Genomic DNA, 24,680 nt, shown 5'->3' on the forward strand with positions numbered 1-24,680 from the left:
GTAAGGGAATTAAGATCTCAGTGTTGATATGTGCTTAAGATCCAATCATCTAGGGAATCGTTGAGGAAGCTGGGAGTGAGGGATCCCCTCCTCAGCCACCAGCGCAGCCTGCCTTAGTGCTGACGCTGTCTGCATTTCCACTGCTGTTGTGTAGAGGTTAACAAAAGGACAGAGTTGGACTGTTAGTCTGCATCGTGGCACCGGGATGGAAGCATATTCAGTATTTGCATTTTTTTAATTGCTATGAAATCTGACAAAGTACACAACTTCTGTCTTAGAAACAATGGTAAAGCCCAAATCAGATATGCTTTTGGAAGCGTGAAATTTAAGTGTCTCTGATTGAAATAGCCACAGATGAGTAAGGCATTTTTCAAATAACAAGACCACTGCGTATCTCCCATACAGACAGAAAACCTGGGCAGCACTCCAGGGAATGTTTCCCTGTGACGGATTCTGTCAGCCATTCCAGGTCCACATTTTAACACAATGTAAGAAGTCTTTCAGTTACCCAAAGACCCACTGACCTGGGGACAAGCAAAACATTTTTGTAAGAGACAACTGCGTGTAACACTAAAAGGTATTTGTGGGACTCTAAGGAAATAAAAAGAGAAAATAAATTCCCAGAGATGAGACCATTCCTGCTTACAGTCATGGTCACGGTGCACAAAGGAGCAAGCTGGAAGCAGCCGCACCGGCTGGTGCAGCACTACACAAAAAAAAACAACTATGAATGCAACTCCTACAAAGGTATTTTTTATATAGCGTCAAAAGAGTGCTAGGCACTTTAGAGTATTAAAGGAAAAATTAGTTGACAGTGTCCTATTAACCAGGATGCAGAGTCTGAGGGTACAGAGTTTTGTCTCTAACAGCAAACACGAAAAGAATGCGATCTTGCACAGTGATTTAATAAAAAGGATGCTCCAACCAACAGACCTGATCAGTGATTCAGCTCTAACGGGAAAAGTCACAGGTCCGCTAACCAAACACATGTTGGTTCGTATGTAGCAAAGCTCTTCTGGAAGTACAAAACACGCTGGAACACAAAGGAAGCTCTACGAATATGCAGCTACCTTTTAGTAGGTTACTCATTTCAAAACTTCTAAACTCTTAAAGCCCATAGGACATACTGCAGTACTAAGTAGAGTAGAATTCTATTCCTTCTTTCGAGGTTGCCATGATTTTGGCACTTAACCACGACGACACAAAACTTTAGTGCAATATTTTTTCCTGAACGTGCACGTTCATCTCTGGTACAGAACTAAGGGTTAAATGGGAGATAAAACAAAGCAGCATTCCACAATCGCACTCTAAAGTATTCAGAGCTTGACTCTTTAGAAGACCACTGCAATGAGAAGTCAGTTTGCATGACAGACACTGGTACTTTTGAAAAAGAAATGGAATTTTACCCAAGTACTGCAGAAGACCACTGCATACAGTACACCTGGTCCTGCTGTAAAACATCTTGTAAACAGTTCATAAAATCTTCATCTAAAAGTAAGGCATAAGGCACACCAGACATGTTAGGGGCACTAAGCAATACTGAAAGCAGTAGCATTTTAAACCTTTGACTCAGACAAGCACCTCATGTGGAAAGGTACTTTGGTTTTGAGAGCAGTCGACTGCAACTCCACAAACTGTTTCTGTTACACCAACTCGCTTCCCTCTCAAATGAATATTCTGCTCCATCAAATGCATCAAACACGAATGGGACCTTCATTAACATGGGGTAAATACAAGTTTTAAATCCATTCTGCATCAAAACGATTAGACAACTTCCCTGTAATAGCAGGTGTGCTCCCCCACCCCACAATGACTGTTGCACTGTTATGCTGTAGTGTCCATTAACCACCAGACATTTTTTCAGGCAGAAAAAAAAATGGACCTCCGTCTCTACTTAAGATTCCTGATTTTCCAGTCAATGAGAAAGTTGCAAATGGCAGTTCTGGTAGGAATTTAACCACTGTTGGTTTTTTTCACCACAAAACTGCTGATTTTGCAAGTGTCAAAAAATGACAAACAAAATGCGTTTTAAATGAAGAGAGATTAAAAAAAAAGCACAAGATTGTCCATTTCAGAAACCTTTCCTATATGCCTTTCCTATCAGACCGAAGTTCATTCCTACACCATTACTCTGATATTACATTGAATGCAAATTGTTTCATGATTTGCTATAGTGTTAACCAATGGTTTGAAACTGCCTTGAAAGCAACCCAAGTCAGAACCAGCTAAATATTTTTCCATATAAATTTCTTTAAAATTCATTTAAATGAAGTATTTTAATACGTAGAAGAATATCTGGAATTTTTTCTATTTAGTACAAATTCTGCAATAATAAAACTCTAGCTGTCATTTATTAGTTGATCATAGGCATTAGGCATGAAAAGTATGGTGTTTCTACACGTTAGAACCTATCAATCCTAATTCCTTTTACAGGTTCTACCACCACAAGACATTACAGAGTAACAAAGCTCACAGAGTACTTAAATAAAGTGTCTATGTTTAATTTTTCCTAAGTACTTGGAAGGGTAAAATTTAGGGAAGAAACAGCTAAAAACTACCCAAAAACTGGGCTTTTCAAAATTAAAATTAAAAAAATTAAAATAAATAGGATTTAAACCGACTATTTACGTATTGTGACGGGAATTCCAATGACTGATCCATCCATGATAGATTAGCCAAGCTACACCTTTATATGTCGCAAATTTAAAAATATTTAAATAACTTAAAAAGGGAATACTGAAGGAGTTCATTAACAAGATCGTTTTGGGTTAAAACACAAAACACAAATCAAGATGGGAGACATGTGAAAGCATTCTTTGTTTTTAGTGTCAACTAAGCAATGTGTTATGGCAGTCTTCCTTATTGACATGACACAGTGTTGTGGAGATAAATCAGAGGCAGCGAGAAAAATGTGTTCAATTTTCCATTCCTTCAGTTCGAAGTATCACTTGGCATCCAGGCGCAACCAGTGTAGTCCCTGACGGGTGTAACGCACTAGGTCTGTCATGATGCTCGAGTTAAAAACCAGAGGGCCCATAGCTTTATCCAGTTCGGCAAAGAACTCTAAAACAACAGAAACACAAATTAGGCACAGTCGTTCTCATTGGCTGCCGTAAGTGAAATATTGCTCTCCCTAAAAGAACACCACCTCAGCACAAACCTTGCAGATCAAGGCAAAAGAAATGAAAGACGGCTGAAGATGGCAGAAGAAAGAGAAAGAGATCCTTTCTAAGCCCATTTCTTTACTGTTTTGCAGAAGGTAAGCATAATTACAGTGTGGCCTAACTGTTACAAAGCATTCTTGGCCTTCTCCCTCGAATGTGTATATTCACTCCAGGATTTCAGAAAAGGAAATGCACCAAGTTCTACTTCCTAAAGAGAAAAACTTGCAGGAAATGCAAGACTTATTTATTTATTTTAAGCATAGCTGGTAGGAAATGTTAGATCTCCAACACCACCTGACAACCAGGACAGCCAGCCCAGAGCATCGCTGTCACCAAAGGAATTACTTTCCATCTTTCTTTTACAAAGGACCCAATTATTTATCATTATGCACTGTTAACTCCAAAATTGAAAACCTGTTAGAATTTAACACAATGTATACATCTTAGGTTACAACTTGCCTTTGCCTACCCTTACCTTTCTGTTCTTTAGACAGCTGTTCAGCTTGGTCCCAAATTTCAGTGGCATAGAGGAAGTTGGATGTAACTTGGACGTAGCTGGCTGCCATCTGATGGATCCTCTGGGGGATCGTCACCGAAGACCCACTCCCTGAAGGGTTGGCTGCCCCAGAGGAGTAATTTCCTGAATTCCCTGGAGACAGCTTTGGAGAGACTGGAGACGGCATACCAACAGGCTTGCTGCTTATCCAAAGGAAAACATTACATTGTAAAACACGCACACAGATATGTCAGGTGTGTCATGCAAATGTCTTCCTACAGCTCAGAACATGGGATGCTAAGGCACTCCTACTTCACACACTGAGAACTCAGGACTGGCCCTAAAACAAGTGAGCTTTTGAAAACCTCTCATGTTCCTTCAGCTCCTTTATTTTAGCCTCACAGCCAAATCAACATGCAGCATCTTTCAATCAAATCTGTTGTTTAAATAAATTGAACCTCACATAGTAATAATGAAAAAATTAAAGCAAGGCAATTATACTGCTGTTGTATTTTCAAATAACATGATGCATATCTGAAATGCCCTCCTAAAATTCTGGTTTTTGTTTTGTTTTGATAGAGTAATCTATAAAAAGTCTGTTGTCAGGTTTCAAGAACAGAAGTAAACTGCTGTACCATGGAAGAGCTTACTGTGAAAGCACTTGTAGCCATCTGGGCTACAAGTGCATCACTGCAGCACTAATAAAGCTATTGTTTTGAGAGCAAAAGCATTACATAAAACAACAAACCACTGAGACAAGTGACCTGTGTGTTAAGGACACACTGAGAAGTTTTTTGTTCATTCCTCCCAACAAGGAGTTGCCTGAGAATATCTCTGTACAGCACATTTCTCAACCTCTTATCAGAACACTTACCTGAACAAAGGGATCAAAATCTAGACCTTAGAACAATTAGAAATTAGAACAAAAACAACAGAAGCTCAAGAAAGTAAAAGCTGCTCTTTGAGCACCTCAAACTCACAGTTTATGTGGAGAATGAGCTATAAACATAGAAATACAGGTAAACTTTTACTACCTACCTTCCCATACCAGGTGACGGTGCTTGAGAATTATTATAGGAATTCTGTTGGGAAAAAGTAAACGTATGTTTATACCTCAGCTAATTATATTTTATCTGGTTGTTTAATTGCTCATTTCTGAACATGAGTTCTCATGGCTTTTCTTTTAAGCATATAATAATATCAAAATATCCTAAATAATATCAAAGTACTTTCAAAATTGGGAAAAGCATCCATTTCACTGATGACTAAGACACAAATCAGCAAAGTTTTAACTTTGTTATATCAACAACAAAATTAAAATTCTCTTTGAAGCCAACTAAATTTACTAAAAGCTGCACCAAAATATTAATAGGAAGCTATCATTAGGACCAATGGGTTGATGACATCATAGTCATGCTGTATCCTCCCAGCTTTAAACTGCTCAGCTTGAATGTACTTTCAAGGTCCATTCCTAAATTAGGGCATACTGGAAGTTCACGTGCAGCAATCTGAATACCAGGCAGAGGAATTTTAAGTAATGTAGAGCTTCAAATTGATTAGTTTTTTAATATTTGAAGAAAATATATATCCAATTACCTTCAGATGTTCAGTCAGAGTTTTAGAATATTTCAATGCACTTTCCTTTTTCAGTTTGAAAAGCCTTAGGTATAGTAGAGATTGGCACCGAAGACTAACCAAAGACAGAACAACAAAACATTTCCAGTTAAAGTCAAGCTTATCACAACATACCAAAAGTCAAAAATGGAGTGCCCATGTTTTTAAAAGCTTTTCTCTCCCAACACTAAACAGCCAACTGTCAAACTGTAACTAGACAAAGTCCCACACCACCTTTACTTCTCAAGAAAGTAAAGAACAGTTTTGTGCCTTAAGCTGAAACTAGGTTGCAGTGACTTTACTGATACAGCCTTCACTTTTTTCTCATGTCAGGACACACTGAATCTGGTGCATGCTGCTATAGTCCCCCCTCCCTTTTCCACCTGACACAGTCAGCTTTGTTCAACTGCTTGCTGGAGCCATTTAATTAGTCCAGAAGGCAAATGACAATTCTTAACAGCCATTTCAAGTTTTGCCATATCACTGTGTGAACACACAGCAAAGACCCCAAACCCTCCTTCTGCTACTCCTCCCAAATCCAATAGATAATTTCCTTTCCAAGAAAGTTTCAAAACAGAACTGGAAATTCATTCAAATGAGTAAAGCAGTGTGCTCTGATTATGTTATTTTACTAAAATTAAAGCCAAGACCAGACAACAGTTTGCTTGTTAATGTAATCTCAAAGTTTCCCGAAGCATTTAGGTCACAGCCCAACATCAGCTGACCATGCAACCAACTCAACAGTAGTCTGTTATTTTGGAACACTATAATTTACAAAGAGAGCAAATGAAGAGCTCAGTTCATCAACAGTAACTTTATCAAAACACTAAGGATAATGAAATTCACAAAGGCACCTCTATCATTTTTAGCCATATTAACAATTCCATTGCATGCGACAAGTTACCAATGACATCGCGTTCTAAAATAAAAGCAGTAACTGACAGAACATTATGGAAGTCAAAGTTGAAGTCAGTCAGTCATTTTCTTAATAGCTGAAAGACTTTGCTGTTGTTAACAAGCCCTTACAGTAATCGATCTATAGCATCAATGGTACTGAACAGTCAAACAGAAAACTCCTATTTGGTTCAAAACACCTGAAAACTCAGTGTAAGACAGCATTTCACAGACTGAAATCTGTGTGTGTAATTAATCAGTGTGTAATATAAAGTTCAGGATACACGTACCAAAGCACTGCTAGCCTTTTGTCTGCAGCCGTACCATCTGGTGCCAAGTAATTCTTCAGTTTCATAGTGTACCTATAAACAAATCACCAACAAGAAAACTATCAAGTAAATGAAACATTATACAATCATTTATCAGCCACCAAGTTCTTATGAAATTCAACTTTCAACTCCTTCACTGTTTCAGGTCTTTCCCTCAGACCCTAAACAGAACGTGGCTAGGCAATAATTGGAATAGTTCTGCTCTGCACATGTCACAAATTGTTAAGACATCACAAACTTTGGAATAAAGGATCTCAGCCCTCAAGAACACACTTGAAGCTTCAGTAACTGGAACAAAGTGGCTAGTGATCCGTTCTTAGTGTAGAGCAAGGGACTCCAAAAGTTAGTGGCAGAACATGAGTAAAATGCAGAAGCTTTGATTTCCAGCCCTCTTCCCCAACCATCTGAGTTCTGTGTGTGCTTTACAGCGCTTACTTGATTAAGTCCACAGTTTCTAAATACATAGTGAACGGGGACTTGGATTCCTGAGCATTTTTCTCCAATGCATTCCCACACTCAATGAATGACACCACTGCATCTAGGTAGTACACAGCCTTCTCAAACCTGTCAGACTGAGAAGATTGGATAAAAAAAAATAAGGAAAATATTGAGAGGAAATACCAGAAAGTTCTAGTACAGACAGGCAGCAACACAGCACAAGCAGTAAACAAACCCCAGCATAATGTGCAAATACTGGATAAACATTGTAGATTTGCTTACCAATGCATCTGCATTATGTTTTAACTTCTTTGCTTGCTGTAAATAATGATCAGCTGAGTAAGTCCTACAATAGAAGACACATTTAAGGAGTCAGACCACCTACTCTGTACTTCCTTTTATGACAAAAGTTTGTTAATGTTACAGCTTTCACTTCATCCCCCTCTAACTCAAGTTACAATAACAGGAGGTACTGCATCACAATCCCATTTGGGTTCAAAAAATGAAGGCTCCTCTTTGCTACCAAAGACAACAACTGCTCACCATGGGCAAAGCAGACTCTGTTAAAAGAGAACAGGCAGCAGTGATATCCTGAAAGTGTGTGATGGATACATCAACACTTAAAAACAGGACAACCCTGGACTGTTTAGATCTACTGTTTGGTCCATCCACGCTCTGCAGGAACACACAGGGCAGACTAGAGTTTCTCCTCAAGGAGTGCACCATCTGCCAAATATTTGGTGCACAAAGCAGGCAGAGAAGCACGTTGCTGCAGAACAGCATGCAGATCTCCAGAGCATGAACTAGTATTCAGCATCTTTTGTGAAGCAAACAGGACAACCCTTCTCCACAGAAGAGCTCACTGTGCTGCAAGATTAGCACCCCCAAAAAGGGAAAGGCACCCTCTGCTTTTCTTACCTGTCATCAAAAACAAGTTTTGCTCTTCTGGACTTTGAGCTCTCTGTAGATGGAGCAGAAACAGGAGGGCAGTTCGATGAATTGTTCAGAATCTTCTCCTGAAAGGAAAATGGTCACCGAATCATGTCAAGACTTTTTTTTTATTTTTATATTCTCAAAGACAAAGAGGAATTTACTGTACACATTTTTCCCATGATTTCACACTCTGTAAGCAGTAAGTTCAGTTTAGTAGCTGCTTTAGCTGCCATTCACCATACAATAACACAGTTTCCCTGAGGCTTTCATCTCATGCTGGCACAGGGGATGACACAGAGGCTATAATTAAGCTGAGCCCTACTACACTAGGAGATCTCCCTTATTGCTAAATCATGATTTTCCACTCTGAACAAAGAGGCTATATATACTTCTATGACTTCTCATGTCTTTCAACAATAAACTACTGAATGTCTCTGGGTAGAAAAGATTAGTATTTCAGAAACACCAACTTCAAGGAGAAATAACAGCTGTCTTCACAACATGCTGCCCTTGCTCCCCTTAATTTTACATGGCTCAATGTGACACTTCAGGCTAAAGAAGGGACATCAAAACATCTTGTGAATTCTAAGTGAATCTCTTCTCACTAGATCAACAGCATAAGGCAATTTCCCAGCTTCAGTGTGCTTTCAGTTCTTTGGAGTCATCGTGACCAAAGGCCAATTACACAGAGTATTTAATAGCCTGCCTTTATCAGATCCTTGCTAATTAGAAGGATCTCAAAGTTGCGAGGCACTGCACTTGCACAGCAATGCCCTAACTACCAGTGTAACATAAAACACCACCAAAACATGCAGGAAAATGCAGCATTTCCAAAGTATGAAAAGAAAAACATCAAACAAGTTAACAGCTGGTTTAGGGACAGTTCTATGCTGATGAATAAGGAAAGGCCAGAGCAGCAGTCTATGATGCAAATCTGCTATCTACAGGCTTCCTGTAAGTGCAGACACCGATGCACACAACCTTCCCAGGTTTCTAAAATTTCACAGTAATGGCATGTAAATTAATCCAGCAGGTCTCCCAGTTTAAATATTGCACGGACTCCACCCTAATGACTAAGCTACTTTATGCCACTGCCGATGGCAATTTGCTGCTTCACTCCTCCCCAAATCAATTACCCTTCCTGAACACTTCAGAGCAATCAAGGAGAAATGGTACATTTGGAATCCCAAAGATAAAGGTGAAATCCCTCCAACTTGAACATATTACACTCAAATCTGGTTATACAACAGAAATTACTCTATGAAGATACCCAGATGTGCTCACAAGTTTACTCCTGTCCAGTAATACACATTTATATACTAATGAAAAAGCACATTACATATCATGACCTTACACTATCATCATCTTATAATGTTTTTGAAACCCTTCAACTACATATGTTCTTAATCTAAGTTGCTTAAAAAACACTTTCTGCATCACCTTTTCCACAGTGTTTTCTCTACTCTAACCACAGAGAGCTCTGTACCATCCTGATCTGGAATCAGATGAACCTTTCTAGAATCCTAGGGTGAAAAATGAGAGCCACAGCTTTGTATCTCAGCACTGTGCACGGACCCAGCTCCTGTTCTCCTTAAAATGAGGACAAGATCTGTACTTGCTCCAGCGACATAAGAGTAACCTCATTATTCATTTAGTGTGAGCAGATCTGTAGTGATATTTCTCATTAACAAATTAAACAGCAAATACGCAGCATCTGTCATCAAAAGATGACTAAATGCACTTTAGTAATTAACATAAATATTTGGTAGGAATAAACATTAGCATTCGACAATCTCTCCTAAGTTATTTTCCAGTTTAGAGTCTAAGCACCATGGTACGAAACAAGGCAAATCTGAAACTAATTACATTTCAACAACTGCAAATTATTTAGATGACACTGCACGTCAAAATGCAAAGCCAAGAAATAAGTTCAAGGCATTCACAGAACAAGCCCTTTACCTTTGTTTCTTTAGCTCTGCCATAACCTTTTCCCTCTATCTTCCTCTGTTTAGAAGATGAGCAGCTTTTACTGCCACTGCTGCTGTCCTTACTAACATTGCTGCTGGACTTCAAGGATGATGACGGACTGGCTGTCCTCTTCCGGGACCCGTGCTCTTGTTTGGAATCCTTCTGAAGGACTGGGGCAGCAGGAGATGGCAGTAAATCCTTCTCTTTAACAGCACTTGGTTTTAAAGACCTGGACAAAATGAATACATTCAGTTTTGTTTTTTACTTTTCAAAATAGAAATAAAACAAAAATCCAGCATCACTTCCTTTTTTCTCTCCACACCCTTCCCCCATTTAAGCCTTTTCCCTCTCCTTTCCCCTCTCCTTTCCCCCCCCCCCAAAAAAAAATAATAAAACAAGATTTTTAATGTTAAACATAGCAAGACAGATTCAGAGGAAGCAAATTATCACCACAGTAACTAAACGTTACGAAGCCTGATTAAACTAGTTTTCACCACTTTATCTGTTCTGACCTGAAAACGCAGAAGGCAAGTTCTAACCATAAAACCACATCCCTCAACAGTTCTTAAAAACACCCTAAACACTTGTAATGTTAGAAATGAATGCCAGCATTAGCGCCAGTCTGTCTATTGCAGACAAGTCAGTCTAACAGCTCAGAAAAAAGATGGCCCAGATAACTGTTCTCTAGAAGCCATTGGCCTTTTGGTACAGTCTTACCTTGGCTGCTGAGGATTCCAGTTGCTAATTCTGGCATCCCTTTTCACAGAGAACAGTACACAAAATAACTATTTACATGAAGTTTTTGAAAAACCATCTTGTTGCATTTAACCAAGTGCCCTTCAGAAAATCACACCAGCAACAAAACAAAATATCAGGACTAAAGGAAAAAAAACATGACAGACGAGCATCCATTTTTTCTACATTTCTTAACAGAAACAAAGAAGGCATTTAACTCAGAAAGACTTCTAGCATCTGTAGCCAGAAGCTGCAGCTTCTCACACATCAGTAATTCAACAAATATTCGCAGTAGAGAATTTTTTTTCCATGATATAATTATACCAGCTGTCTGTTGTTTGATCTGAAAAAGGTGAACCCTTCATAGTAGGGTTTACCTAGTCAATATTTTCAGTTATGGATATGAATTTCCACCAACAACTAATGGAAACTTCAAACTGAAGAATCAGAAACCATGAAATATTACCCACTGATTAGTAAGGAGACATTTTGTTGTGGAGGAAGGAGAAGAAGGTAAGGGAGAGATGGATACAGGCATGAGTCTTCTCCTTGATCACTCTGAGCCTTCAGTGCTGAAAAGACAGGCAAGATACTCACTCCCTACTGCTAGAAGTCTTGAGTCCTGATGGAGCTTTTTCTTCCAGTTTTGTTTTCTTGCTTTCACTGGCTCTGTTTTCATCCTCATTCTGAATACAGCAAACAAGAAACACATCCAGATAAATGTCTACATTTACAGCTTCACGAAGACAGTAATTTTTCACACTTAACGGATTTAATTCAGTGGGCGTCTTGCAGCGTACAGAATAATACCTGTACAGGCTACAGAAACATCCCCTGAAGCAACTACCTTGTATCATATATTTGAAAAGTGGCAGTCTCAAGTTGTTCATTTTATAACACGCATATCACTATGAAATAACAAAAATCTGCCAAAGGCTTTGGTACGAAATCAGATTTTATGCTGGGGAGTCAAACACAGGTGTCTTATGAATGCCAGGAACTGTAAAACCCATGGAGTCTGTAAGAGATGTCGAAGACCAGATTTTTATATAAACCTAATCCTAAAGTTGAAGAGTTTAAGAGGATACACAATCTGTGCTACCTCCAGGAATGCAAGCTACAGTGCTAACACATCTAAAGGTACAACCCTCTGCCTTTCATGAATGAAAACTCCAATATTCCCTATTACAACGGCACAGGAAGGATCAATTTATTCTACATAGAATAGGTAGGCAAAGTAATCTCCTAAATTACTGAGCCACTGCAGTGAGGTATGACATTGGTTACTGGGCCATATGCTTAACCCCTTTAGCAAGATACTAAAAGGCTAAGATAACAGGCAAGATTTTATTTACGATACTGTTACCTGTTTATGTTTCCTTTTGCCTTTTGTGGAACTCTTATCAGAAGGCTGCTTCTGAGATTCTCTTGCATGCTTCTCTGGCACATTTTTCTTTTCCACTTTGGGCACATCAGCATCCTTGTAAGGCTTCCCTGGTATTCTTGATAAGAGGCTCAGGTATCCATTTTGTGAAGGTACCCACTTCACAATAAGTGGGTACCTTTCATCAGGATCGCTGAGTGGTGAAAGAAGCTCTTTCTCTTCCATAGGAGAGAACATTCTTTGCCGAAAAAAGCTGTCATCCTCCTCCATGGAAGATTTAACAGGAGTCCTATTGCTCTCGGAGTATTTGGGTGTTTGTGATGAAGGAGGCAGGCTTTCATTTTCATCTGAATCAGAGGATGAGGTATCTGTTTCTATGAATTCCCTGGATTTCTGGGCAGATTTGCTTGAAGCCTTGTATTTCTTTTTCTCTGTTGTAGGCCGAGGGGAAGATTTGGGCTCTTTCTTTATATTAGGTTTTCTGGAACCTTTAGTGGCTGCCTTATGCCTGTTTGAAGGTATGTTTGTTGCCATGTCTACTGGGGTTTCACTTTCTATTTTAAGACCTCCTCTAGGCTCTTCAACAGATGTCTTTTCTGCTTTCTTGGGCTGCTTTTTACCCACGGTCCTCCTCTGTGTTGAGCTGTCACTCTGGGCAGGTGATTTCTGCGTGCCACGACTGCTCTCTGAGCCCTTTTGGGTGGGTTTGGAATCTCGCCCTGGTGTTGAAGAAATCGAGTCCTTGGATCCGCTTTGATCAGCGTACCCACTTCCTGTTCCCTGATCCCGTCCCTCTTTTTTGTAGCCTTGTGAGGATGGGATGTTGCTGTCCACAGAAGAAGCTGGTGACACTTTATGTGAATTAACTTTGTTCAACCAGTTATCCAGTTGCCACTTGTTTGTTGGCGGTGGCTCCGGCTAAAAACAAATTTCAATAAAGCACTGTTAGATACAGTGTTTCACGTGGCTTCCATCTTTTCTGCAGCCCTACTGTGCTGCAAGCCAAAGCAAGAGGTGCACTCGAGCATCTGAGGTCAGTAACTAATGAAAAATGCATATAACTACAGATAGCAGGTCTGCTTTTTCCTTCAATCAGAAGAACTGCAGTCCACAGGAAGCACTTGCTGCCATGGCATTCCAGACTAAAAGCTACTGGTTTTTAAGCTACTGTTCCCATGTCTTCTGCACTCCAACAGATAACTATGGTAAAAATCACCTCAAATAGCAAATGTGTGCTTATAGAAAATATAGTTATCATGTCAAATTACAGGTACTTTAGCAAAAGAATATGTGGAAATATGTGGAAATAATTCTACACTTGACAAGTTTTTGTTAAAAAAAAAAAAAGAGACCGAGAACATGTTCATTTTTTTCTGCTTTTAAAACTCAGGATTAATGCCTGATGACAGCCCAAATGCGTGACAAATCCTACCTCAGGGGATGCACTCTGTGATGGTTCATTAGCTTCACTATCACTGGAACTGCTTTCACTTTCAGAGTCAGATCCTGAACTGCTTTCAGACCCACTGTGGCTGCTTGAGTCATCCCTAGAATTATCTGCTCCTTCACTGTTATGTTGTGAAGGTTCAGAACTACTGAAAACAAAAAGGAAGAAAAATAAACAAACATTACTCAGTGCAAAGGCATCCTGGAAGTTCTTCCATTAGGAAGAATAAAATGTAATATTTTAACTAACATTTGCTAAAGAGTTCAACTGAGCACAATTCACCTTGTTCCCCTCCCCCCTTCACAATGTTGTCAGTATAATATTTGCAGAATATGTGTTGGCCACTGATTAAACTCTAATCACCTTCTGGTCTAATCAAAGACAAACAACTAACACTGATTTTAGAAACGAGATCAAGCCAGAAGCGCTGACTGGACCAAACATCACTACCATTGGATTGCAGCATAGAAAGTAAAGGAATGCCTACCTTCCAGGTGTGCTCCTTGGAACTGTTTTATCACAGTCCTGCAATTAAGAAGAAGAGCATGAGGCTTCTAGAAGCATATGCAATTACATTGCAAAGTATTGATATCAAGTCTTAAAGATTCTAAACACTTAGCCTGAAGAGTGCTCTAATTCAGAAATACAGAGGTTTAAATTTGCCTGCCTTTGGCTTGTACAAAAGGAAAAATAAATCACAGTTCTTTTATCCAAGCTTTTACCACAAACGTGTCATCTCAGAACCCTCCATATTCTGACAGTAGTTCTGAGATTTCCTATTTTCTCCACTCCCCCATGCCATGTTTTAGAACCAGATGATACAAATTTTTACTGTGCTATTCCAGAAATGTTCCATGCCCCAGTAATTAAACAACTAAATGCACCATCTTCAAGTTTTCCATGTGAAAAAATAACAAACAGCGGAACTGAGAACAGCAAAAAAAGCAGCATGGACTTCTGCTGGGTAGCACAGACTCAAGAGGTATGTTTAATTCAGCAGGCTGAACACCATCTCTGGCTGGAGAAGCACAGAGTTAATATTGCCAAGGAGCAAAAGATACGATAAAAATAAAGGAGCTGCTAGACTTATAGTTACAGAAACAACCTGGGAGTAAAAGACACACACAGCAGCTCTTATCCCGAACAGTTGCTGCATGGACATCTGTGTGCCATGCACTCTTTAGCCAGCACAGAACATGAGGGGCTCTCCCTTAGGTGGCAGCCCATTGTGTGTGTTAGGAAACTGACTCTGTTTCCATTCCACATTTAGAGAAAGCCCATTTGAAATCATCAAAGCATGAGTCCCTAGGTAAAAAAAAAAAGTACTGTTCTCACAAAACCAGATCATTTTCCTCACATTTGCATTTTAGAGTACCTGAAGTTTGTTTGAAAACTTGCTAATTGTTTTTCGTACCTCAACTGCAAATTCTCCTTCAGCTTTTCAGTTTGCTGTTGGACTACTGAACATTGCTGATGTAACAAACCATCAATACACTTGGTTTATTCTACTGAATCTTTAGTATCTTGTGAACATACCTGCTCTCCATCGCTGTCTTCGCTACTGCTAAGTTTTAAGTCATCTTTCAACATACTAAGTAAGTAAAAGGGAGAAAGTGAGACAAGTTTTTCCATGTAATTTAATTACATTCAAAGCACTCTTCTATATTCCAACAAGTTACTGTTTATGCTACAGAGCTGGGTGTGTGGGTGAAATCCACAAGTTACCATTTAAAACATTTAATGTCTAAGAATGGCAAGTTAAGTCATTCTTTAAAGAAAACTACGGGCTGTAGTGCTTTGATTCCTTTGTTCGTTCTTTAAAGTTTAGAAAGGAATTCTGACACGTTTTACTAATGCAGGTGGAGCTAAAACATCTGCGTTCAACCTCTTACACACCACGGACAAGAATACTGTTTCCCATTGAATTAAGAAATGTGATTGCTTCATGTCTAGTGGCAAAATCCCAACTGTTCGACATCATAAATTTTCTACTATTCTTCAAAGGTATAATTGCTCCTATTTAGGGTAGTCATACATACACATACTATTTCATGACACTGAAAGTACAGGAACACAAAGAAAACATAGTGGGGTATTTGTGCTTATTTAAAAACACCTTCGTTACAAAAATAAAACGTCTTACTCTGTCTGGTTCGATTCACATCTGGAGAAAGAAGATAAGAAAGGATTAGAATACTTCCCAATTTCACAGTACAGCTGTTCTACTTATAATCTGAAAAGAAACAGCAACCTCGAGAATCTACTTAGACATCTATTTTCAGCTGCTACCCTTATCAAAAGATGCATTTATCTCACTTTTTAACGCTTTCTTAACAGAGCACAATCGCTTTATCGGAAATTCTATTGACACAGCAAACATCTCCTCACCCCTCTTCCCATGCACCTCACTTTAACTAATGTGAAGTGCTAACTCCAGTTCTTGCACCTTCCTACACCCTCCCATTCTGGAACCAGCACAGCCCTTTCATAGAGGACTACACTGCTATAACAAAAGAAAAGCCAAATGATGAACTCCTACTGCTACCACTTATTGAAGTGGCTGTGTATAAACATCTGAAACCTCATGTTTTAAGGAACTGACATAGTCTATAATAAATAAATAAATGAACAAGCCACTCTTCAATTATTTCCCATTTCTTTCTCACAGATGATTTGTTTTTTAATCTTATTAATACTAAAAATGTAAACAGAAAAACTAAACTTCATTTCGTAACTGCATCACAGCAAATACTAACTTAGAATACCTTCAGAATCTGCAGTTGCTTTCAGTAAACATTCCATCAGGTGGAATGGGCATTTTTTGTTTGGAAATTGTATTTAAACAGAATGTAATCAATTTTCAGGTATGAATAGGGCAAAAGACAGTTAGATTTTTCCTGCTGCTTTTTTATTTTTTCTTTCTGATGTCTGATTAATGAAGCATAATGTTAGGTCTGTGTACGCAACTAATAAAAATGCCTGTCAGTCACTTAAGAGAATGAGTAACTACTTGTACAAACTTAACTAGATCTCAAACTTAATTTACTGTCTCCTCTAATAACAGAACAGTTCCTCATCCAATTTGTGCAACTGCAACAAGCTGCTTCCAGCTGACAGCTTAGCAATGCACGTTTAGTAAATCCTGTCCCATCCTGCCCATTCTCACACACTGATACACTTCCAGCTCACCAGCCAATTCCTAGGGCCAAACTCCTGCTCAGTATCCTACAGCTGAGAAGAAAGCAGGGGGATGGAAGGAAGGCACAGCGCACCTGTTACACCGGTGTGCCATTATTTGCCCTACTATTCCTGAAAATAGGTTGAAATCAACTTTTTTTTCCCTCTCCTGTCAGTTAAGTGTAAAGCATGGCCAAGAGTGTGCAAGAACTGACACATTCTGGTAAAGAAACAGCTACTTCCAGAATCTTTTAAAAGTTGACTGTTACATGAGAAATGTTTTCTCAACTGCTACTTACGATTTGGATTGATGGCCATTGGATGTTTTTGATGAAGGATTATATCGTTCTAGAAGGAAAAAGAAATAACGCTGTACTCTTTTGAACACAGACAGCAAAACAGTCACTGCAAAGTGGACAGAACTAAACAGGCTTAGCCAAACAAACTCAAGAATGGCGGAGTGAACAGGAGAAAGAGGGACCAACTGACGTCAGGTGCAGCCTCTCACACATTGACCAAGTGAGAGAGGAGCAGAGACAGACTGCCAAGAGAAGCAATGACCTTAATCAAGAAAATCTAGAAGGCTTTTTTAAATTGTTGCTGTCTAAACCAACACACACTTAATATGTTTCTGAAGGTGTGAAAAACTTCTGCTTCTATCAAGGTAGGATACAAGTGACAATCCTGAAGTAAAAGAGGATAGGTCTAGCTTAGATATTAGGAAGAAATTCTTTAGTCAGAGTGTGGGGAAGCCCTGGCACTGCTGCCAGAGAGCTGTGGGTGCTCCATCCCTGAAGCCAGGCTGGGTGGGACCTGGGCAGCTTGGTCTGGGGGGAAGCTTGGAACTGGATGGCATCTAAGGGACCTTAGAGCCCAAACCCTCCCATGAAAATTATTCTATTACCCTCTACATGCTGAGGAGATCAATTAAATCAAGTTTTTAATCTGTTTCAGCATTCCTACGCAGCTTTTTAGTGAATGAAAAGTCTTTAAATCCAAAAAGCAAACTCATAAACCAAACCCTACAGTTAGAACACTGTGATATAATCTGCTTTTTGGTTTGTCTTCTTTTTCCTTCCCTGTTCTTTAGTTCTAGTAAATTACTAAACATAGCACAACAGAAACAATATCTGAGGTTGTTGGAAGTGTCACAGAAAACTGAAAATGGAGCTGAGAAATGGTTCTGTGTTTTAATCTATTTGGCCTCCCTGATGACATACCTAAAGATCAGCTGTTTCCAGAATGTAACCTATTGGCTAGCCTTATGGAATTAAGTTTTAATTTGTTTCCTTAATTCCCCACTGTATTAGGAGTTTAGATTAAGCTGCTTGTGAATACCTAAGAATAAACCATTCCACTTTTACTATTTAATCTGTTTAATCACTTTGACAGGGACTGGTAAGACTGTTGGAAGGCAACAGCACAAATCTAATTCATTTTTGCCAGATATGTTACCTGGTTAAATGCTTCATTTCAGTAATATTCAAAATGAAGACACAGTCAAATAGGAATAAAAGGTGCATTTGTCTAGACTTTGGAAATACATTCTGGGATAATACACTCAAGAATATTAACAATTCTTGAGCAGTTCTCTTCAATTTTCATATCCATAATGCGAAAGTGGACAAGAAAAAGGAAGAAAATGCATTGTGCTTTTTCTATTAAAATATGAACTTCGTTGCTTTCCAGCATACCCAGGGGTTTTCTCTGTGGGTGTTTTCACACTCAGCTATTTTCAATCATATCAACCAAGGAAGCCTATTTTTCGAGAATTAAAAAAATAACAACAATTTAAAGAAACAATTTTATTTTTTTCCCCTTTTCTAGAAGTTATGAGTGAGTTACACAACAGTTATTAACTTTCCAGTTCTCAGCAAGAAGCCACAAATAAAATCAAGTGTTTATTTCATAAGTCTTGAGAAAATACGGACAATTTTTACGTGCAACCCATTCCATTACCAGCCTGGAGAGGTCTCATGATCTAATGGCCTGACTTCTTAAGGGGTACTAAGAATACTCAGTTGTAACAAAAACACTGCACATAGGAAAGGAAGTTTAATGTACTTACTCTGTTCTCCAGTGCCAAAACTGGACTGTTGAGACTCCTAAGGGAACAAAAGATCACAGGAGTTTTTTCAAAGGGAATTTTAACTTCTCAAAAATCATGCCATAATCAAGCTATTGTTCTGACTTTAAAGGATGGCACATATCCTTTAAAAAAACAACAACAAAACAAAACCAACACCTACTCCCAAAGAAAACCAACATGCTAAAAACAAAACCCAGTGGTAACAACCAAACAGAAACAGGGAGCCCTTTCCTGGGCCCAAGCTGCCTTCCCCAGCAGTGACAGAGCAGCGAGTACATGGGAAGAGCATCCTTAGCTCATCTGTCCCACTGACCCATCTGTCCCTGCTTGCTTGCTTGGAAGATGGGCCACGTGCAGTTGTCATACACAGTACCTGAATCTCCAGAAACTGTGCAACTTCTGCAAACCCTATCTTCCCTTTCTCACCTTCATCCAAATCCTCACGTAACTGAGCAACCTGGCTGTATAAAAGCCAACAGACAGTGATAAATACCTGCCTCGATATACAGTGGATTTGCTGTCTATGAAACTAGCCTTGAAAGACAGAGCCTCGCCAATTCTAGCACTGGTAAGATCTCTGTATTCCTGTTCCAGAAAACCCAATTCTGCCTCCTGAAACACAGTACATTATCAAACACTTGAAATAAATAAATAAACAAATAATCAGAGAGTATTGTGTTACTGAAAACCTACTTCTAAGCTAGTGTGCCATTTTAAAATAGGACCTTCCTGACCTCCTTTTAAAATGAGGACAACTGCTGACCTTACGCATAAAAACAGAGAATGTTTGAGTCAATTCACCAAGCTGATAGATGTACTCTGTGACAGTGAATTGCAGGGGTTTGGGGCACAGCTGTACAGCAGTCTTCACAAACAGCCAGCTCAGTGACATGATGCAATTTATAAATGCAGTTTCCAATTGTAACTTCATAAACACACAAAAGCTCTACATGGCAAGGCATACTTACATATATCTGACTTCCTTTAACATTTTTATTTCAAAAGTGGCAGCAGTTGAAATCATGACTTGAATGAGTATTGTCAGTGGAATGGAGAAAGAGTGCAATTTTCTCAAAAACAAAACCTCTTAGGGAACTTTAAGATGTTCCCAATGCCCTTCATCTTTACTGACTGAAAGAAGAGACATTAAAATCAACCTATGGTTAAACTGCAAAGTCAAGATCAAGTTGCAGAAGTCTTCTTACTTCAACAGAGAGCAAAAGCCGTACTCTCTTCAGAATACAAACTGATTCTTATCTTTCACACAGGTTCAATGAGTACAAGCATGATTCCTCAGTTTCCTTTTTCCTGTCAACTAAGACAAGTAGGTAAATACTTGATAAAAGTACCTGATAAAATGTAGGTAAAACCAAAAAAAAGACCCTACAGTAATCAAAATACCACATATGCAGAACGACTGCGCTGTGCTGAGCACAAGATGAGTAACTGGGACTGTTCTCATCAATGTACATACCATAAATTCTACAGAAAGTGTCTGCCTCAGTGCTTACCTCAGCCAGCTTCCTATTTCTAAGGCAGTATTCCAGTTAAGGGCACTTTAACGAGGTGTTATGCTTAAATGTGCAACTTCTTCCAAATAACTCACCATCTATTTTGCCTCTGAATACACGTCTCTCAGAAACTCAAAGATTAATAAAGAAATAAACAGAAATATATATTTTTTCAAGTCCAATTTCTTGAGAAAGAAGAAATTAAGAACATTTTGAAGGATGGAAATGCTTTTCACAAAAGCACAGCAGATTGCTGAAGTTAAGTGGAAGACACTTCAACAGGTAAGAAACCATTGCTTGGACTCTGACACAAAATGGTGATTAGAATGGTAGTCAGGTACATAATTCTTACCTGTCCATTTTTGGTTTGGCTGTGGTGAATAGGATCCATTTCCATTTAATATCTGACAACCCAGGTCAGACCTCACTTTTAATTCTCAGAATAAAGTTTCTGGATCACAAGGATCACAAGGGATCGACGCAACTGACTGCTGCCTTCACAACTACTACAGCACGGGACACTGAGCAAACCCAGAGACCAGTGCACCTCTTCAGAGATGTCTGCAGGTCACCGCTCAGGTACACAGACATAACAGCTGTCAGTGACATCACACTCCCTGTTCTATGATGGAAAGATTCCATCCAATAAGAAACAGCTGCATTTCTGAATATATTTTACAAACACACCAGTCCTCCTGCTCTGCATTTTTTGACTGTGAACCCCTGGCTTTAAAGACTTACACAGGATGAAATTACAGAGCGTTAGGTGATGGGATAACATTTTTATCAAGAGTCAGGAATCTGTTTTTCACAGCACCCATAAAACTTTTTATGACCTATTTTCATGAAGTTTTATCTTCTGATTCAAAGACTTCCTGATAATTATAAGATATATTTATAGTAATGCAGACAGGCCCCAGTCAGGATTTTGGGTCCCTGCAAACACTTGCTGCACACAGGGAAAATGATCTTATGCCAGCAATCTTAGACATAAAATCCACCCATCCACCAAAATGAGCCTCATTTTCTACATGTAGGCAAAGTGTACCAGACTTCTGCACACAAGAGAAATGCTGTGAGATGCTGCAGCATATAACTTGTAAATAAATAGAAAGTTAAGGAGAATAAGATTTTCTAGAACAGTGTGGCTTGATTCAAGTAAACCAGCGCTGTGTTCAGCCTTCTGAATTCTGTTCCGGGTCTAGGCTGTACAAGCCTACGGCTCACTAACTTGCTGGAATTTGGAGAAATCCCACTGTCAAGAATGACAGAGGGGAGAAGGCAGAGGAAATTACAGACTTTGGAAACAGAGAATTTGACAAAGTTCCATGGTTAAGATGTACGCACACAAAATAAATAGGCTGGCAGAAAGTTGAAAGGCTCAGGGCAGCCATACATGGAATTTTTTCGCAAACTTTGTGAAGAAACAGAATCCAAGGTTGACAGATTCAGAAAGAAAAACACAGCCTCCCTTTTGTGTTCAGACGTCAACAAGGCTGTGCAATATTATGCAGTTCCTATCTGCAGCACAAAGGCCTTTGTATTTCTGCACACTTTCTTTCCCCCCCTGAATCAAACAGCCACTGAGAGAAGAACGTAGGCAACACAGGCTGCTGACACCAAAGCTGCCCATAGCTCTGGGCTACCCAGGCAGTGACAGTACCAGGACCATCCAACCTTCTGTCAGCCTGTGGCACTTTGGTGGATGTGCACTTACAACACACAGCCTGGAACATTTGGCCAAAAAGCAACCATGAGTTGTAGTCGGAGCCTTTTGGAAAGCTCCATTCACACACTGCTCTGAATTCTTAAATGTTGAAAAGCTGGATAACTTAAAAAGTAGTCTGTCTGTGTGCTTCAAACAAAGAAGTAACTAACAACTCTATTAAAATCTTTGATCAAATTTAAATGCAACTTTGCCCAGTTATCATTTTCTCATTTTATTTCATATGGCCAACAAAGTATCTGTGAAGAAGATTTATCCTTCAGCCTGGGAAGACACAAAAACACCCAGGACACAGAACTCTAAGAAAAGCATTATTTAAAGCATTGCTTTTTAGGGAGGCAGGTGAAAGGAAGCAAACTAAAATGTCAGCCATATCTATTTATCAAAGACTACCAAGGGCTGAATGAAAGAACTGCCATTAGCAAATAAAAAACCACTTCTATGTGTTCTTCTGCATACAGGCCCCTTTAAAACTGCCCTCTTGATTGCACGTCAAATAGGATTTCCTATACAGAGGAGATTACCACTGTCTTAGCAGAGGCTGAGAAGACACCTGTTCATAGAAAATAATGACTAAATCCCTACAGGCAGAGAAGAGAAGGAAAAAGACCAAAATACTTTGCAATACTTCATACTTATTTTGACAGTTTACACTTATTTTGATAGAAAGAAAGCCAAATGAAAAGTGTCTATTGATGCCCAATCCATGCTTATTCTCTAAAAAATGAAGCCGTTGTTAAAATCTACACAGTCAATAGAGTTTTTAGTCCCATGCATTAGAAGGTGAAGGAAACAGGCAAGCAGCCACACAAGTGAAAAATACTAATTAAATGGCCTGAAGATCCCTGTATCTTAAACCCCTACAAAGAGTCACAGTGACCCAATTCTCCCCAACCAACCACAATAATGCAGTTCTTTCCCTCCCTCTGCTCATCTTTTTCTCCCTCAAATTTCCTCTTTCCCCTAAGAGGCAGATGAATTACAGCTGACTTCAAATAAATGGATCAATCACTTCACAAACTCAGTTCTGTTATTTTCTTATATTCCAATTCTCATTCTGGGCAAAGAAAGTGGATTTATTTAATCTGCAGCCAAATTCTAGGCCTTCAGCCAAGTTTCAACAGGGATTTTAAGTAGTACTTCTGTACAGCACCACTTAAATTGACCAAGAATAGTTGAAACACTAACCAGTGCTTCAAAGAATGTATAGGTGAGCTGCATGGAAGACTTTAAGAACTGTAGACATTGTCACCTTAAAGTCTATAATGTATTGGTCAGACAACGCTTTACTTAGCAGTAAAATAGCATCAGCTCAACCTCACCACTCAGTTATGTAATTTTTAATTAGTATTTATACTGGAATAACTTGTTGCCAACACAGTTATAGGGGTTCTTTCCTGAAAAACCAGTTGGGGTTTTTTCTGTTGTTTCTTTTTTGCCCTTCAAATCAGTTTTACTGTATCCCAACCAGCTTTAGTTAGCTTCATACTTGTAGGTTTTAGTTATCAGGCACAGCAAACAGAAGGGAAGACAGGAATCAAAAAACTCACAACTTCCCTCCTGAGGGAGAAAAGTCTTCAGCTGCAATGTTTGACCTCCCGCAAACAAAACAGAGATAAGGGAATGGCTTTGTTTTCAAAGTGAGTTTTGAACTGTATAATGAAAACCTTCAATGGTACCACTTAATGACCACTGCAGCAGAAGCAGAAAAAAGGTTTTTTCAAAAAATAAATTATCTTGTCTCATTATCCCTTTCCTCTCTTGAAAATAGTCCCTGCTTCATAAGTATTAGCATAAATCTGCCTATGGAGATGATTAGTAACTAACTGTCCATCCTTAGTTTCAATACTTGCTTAAATGCTGGTTTAGGTGACAACTGGGACCTGAAAAGATTTCAGATATAAACAGATTTGTAGCACATATTTCCCTACAATTTCCACAACAAAATAAAAAAACACATTTGTACAAATGGCAGAAACTCACAACTTTGTACGGTTCAGCAAAGAGAGGAGAGTTGGGTGGAAAGGCTTCTTCACCCTGCTGGATTTCTTGATTTTGCCTTTCCCTTTCTTTCATACGCAGCACATTTCGGTCTTCACGGTTCATGTTGCTGCAAAAAAACAACCAACAATTCCCTGGTCACAGAAGGAAAGAGGAGGATGGAAGCACACCCTGTTCTGCAAGAGATTCCAGGCAAGAACCCCCCGTTGACTGCAGCTCCTCAAAACTGAAGTTTGTCCAGCTTAAAACATTTCACATTTAGAGCAGCTATAACCTACAATCTGTTCCTGACAGGGACAGTTTATGCACTTAAATAAATAAATCACAGAGTCCTCAGGCAAACAACTGGAAGTTGGAGCCTTCAGCTCTGTTGGCACTGCGATGCAGCAGTCAGGAGTTGTCCAGGCTCCAGGAAATCCAGAAGGATCGGCCCCTCTGGTAGCCCAACAGACAGCACACATTACAGTGCTCTACTGCAAAAATGTAGATCAAAAACAAAGAAATCTCACATATTACAAATCTTCCTTGGAAGCCTGGCCTTGCTGCTTGCATTAACAGCAACGTGTCAAATTGCAGAAATGCAAAATCCACAAACAAGTCAGCAATGATTTCCTTTGAAGTTCATAAAGCACCAGGACTTACAGGAGTAAACAAAATAAGGTATAAATAAGGTCTCTAACTCTTTTTTGTACGTGTCATGCTGTACTTTGCATTAAGAGATTTATAAAAGTGGCTTCTTGATCTACAAAATGATGGTAGGTGCATCCAGAACAT

General features: G+C 39.2%; 1 protein-coding gene across 1 annotated transcript; it reads right to left on the reverse strand.

Annotated features, from left to right (window-relative positions):
• Nucleotides 1-2,798: 2,798 nt before the first annotated feature.
• LOC146755024 (AF4/FMR2 family member 4-like) lies at nt 2,799-24,011 on the reverse strand. Its single transcript, XM_085526407.1, has 18 exons — nt 23,889-24,011; nt 18,648-18,684; nt 16,879-16,927; nt 15,546-15,566; nt 14,939-14,993; nt 13,890-13,927; nt 13,388-13,550; nt 11,938-12,873; nt 11,169-11,257; nt 9,828-10,065; nt 7,854-7,951; nt 7,218-7,281; nt 6,933-7,069; nt 6,459-6,530; nt 5,257-5,350; nt 4,699-4,742; nt 3,640-3,860; nt 2,799-3,063 (listed from the first exon to the last, which is right to left on the reverse strand). The coding sequence occupies exons 1-18, from the start codon at nt 24,009-24,011 to the stop codon at nt 2,945-2,947; spliced, it is 2,598 nt and encodes an 865-aa protein (XP_085382533.1). The 3' UTR covers nt 2,799-2,944.
• Nucleotides 24,012-24,680: the final 669 nt, after the last annotated feature.

This window comes from Coturnix japonica, chromosome 36 (genome assembly GCF_054131305.1).
Source record: "Coturnix japonica strain WE chromosome 36, WE-NBRP24, whole genome shotgun sequence".
NCBI classification, from domain to species: domain Eukaryota; kingdom Metazoa; phylum Chordata; class Aves; order Galliformes; family Phasianidae; genus Coturnix; species Coturnix japonica.

Bases quoted from the DNA above. Each gene is read 5' to 3' on its own strand.
- LOC146755024 (XM_085526407.1), bottom strand. From the start codon at position 24,011: ATGAACCGTGAAGACCGAAATGTGCTGCGTATGAAAGAAAGGGAAAGG. The intron at 13,551-13,889 runs GTAGGCATTCCT...TTTTGTTTTCAG, and splicing joins CCAAGGAGCACACCTGGAAG to TAGTTCTGAACCTTCACAAC. The intron at 6,531-6,932 runs GTAAGCGCTGTA...ATTTGTTTATAG, and splicing joins GAAACTGTGGACTTAATCAA to GTACACTATGAAACTGAAGA.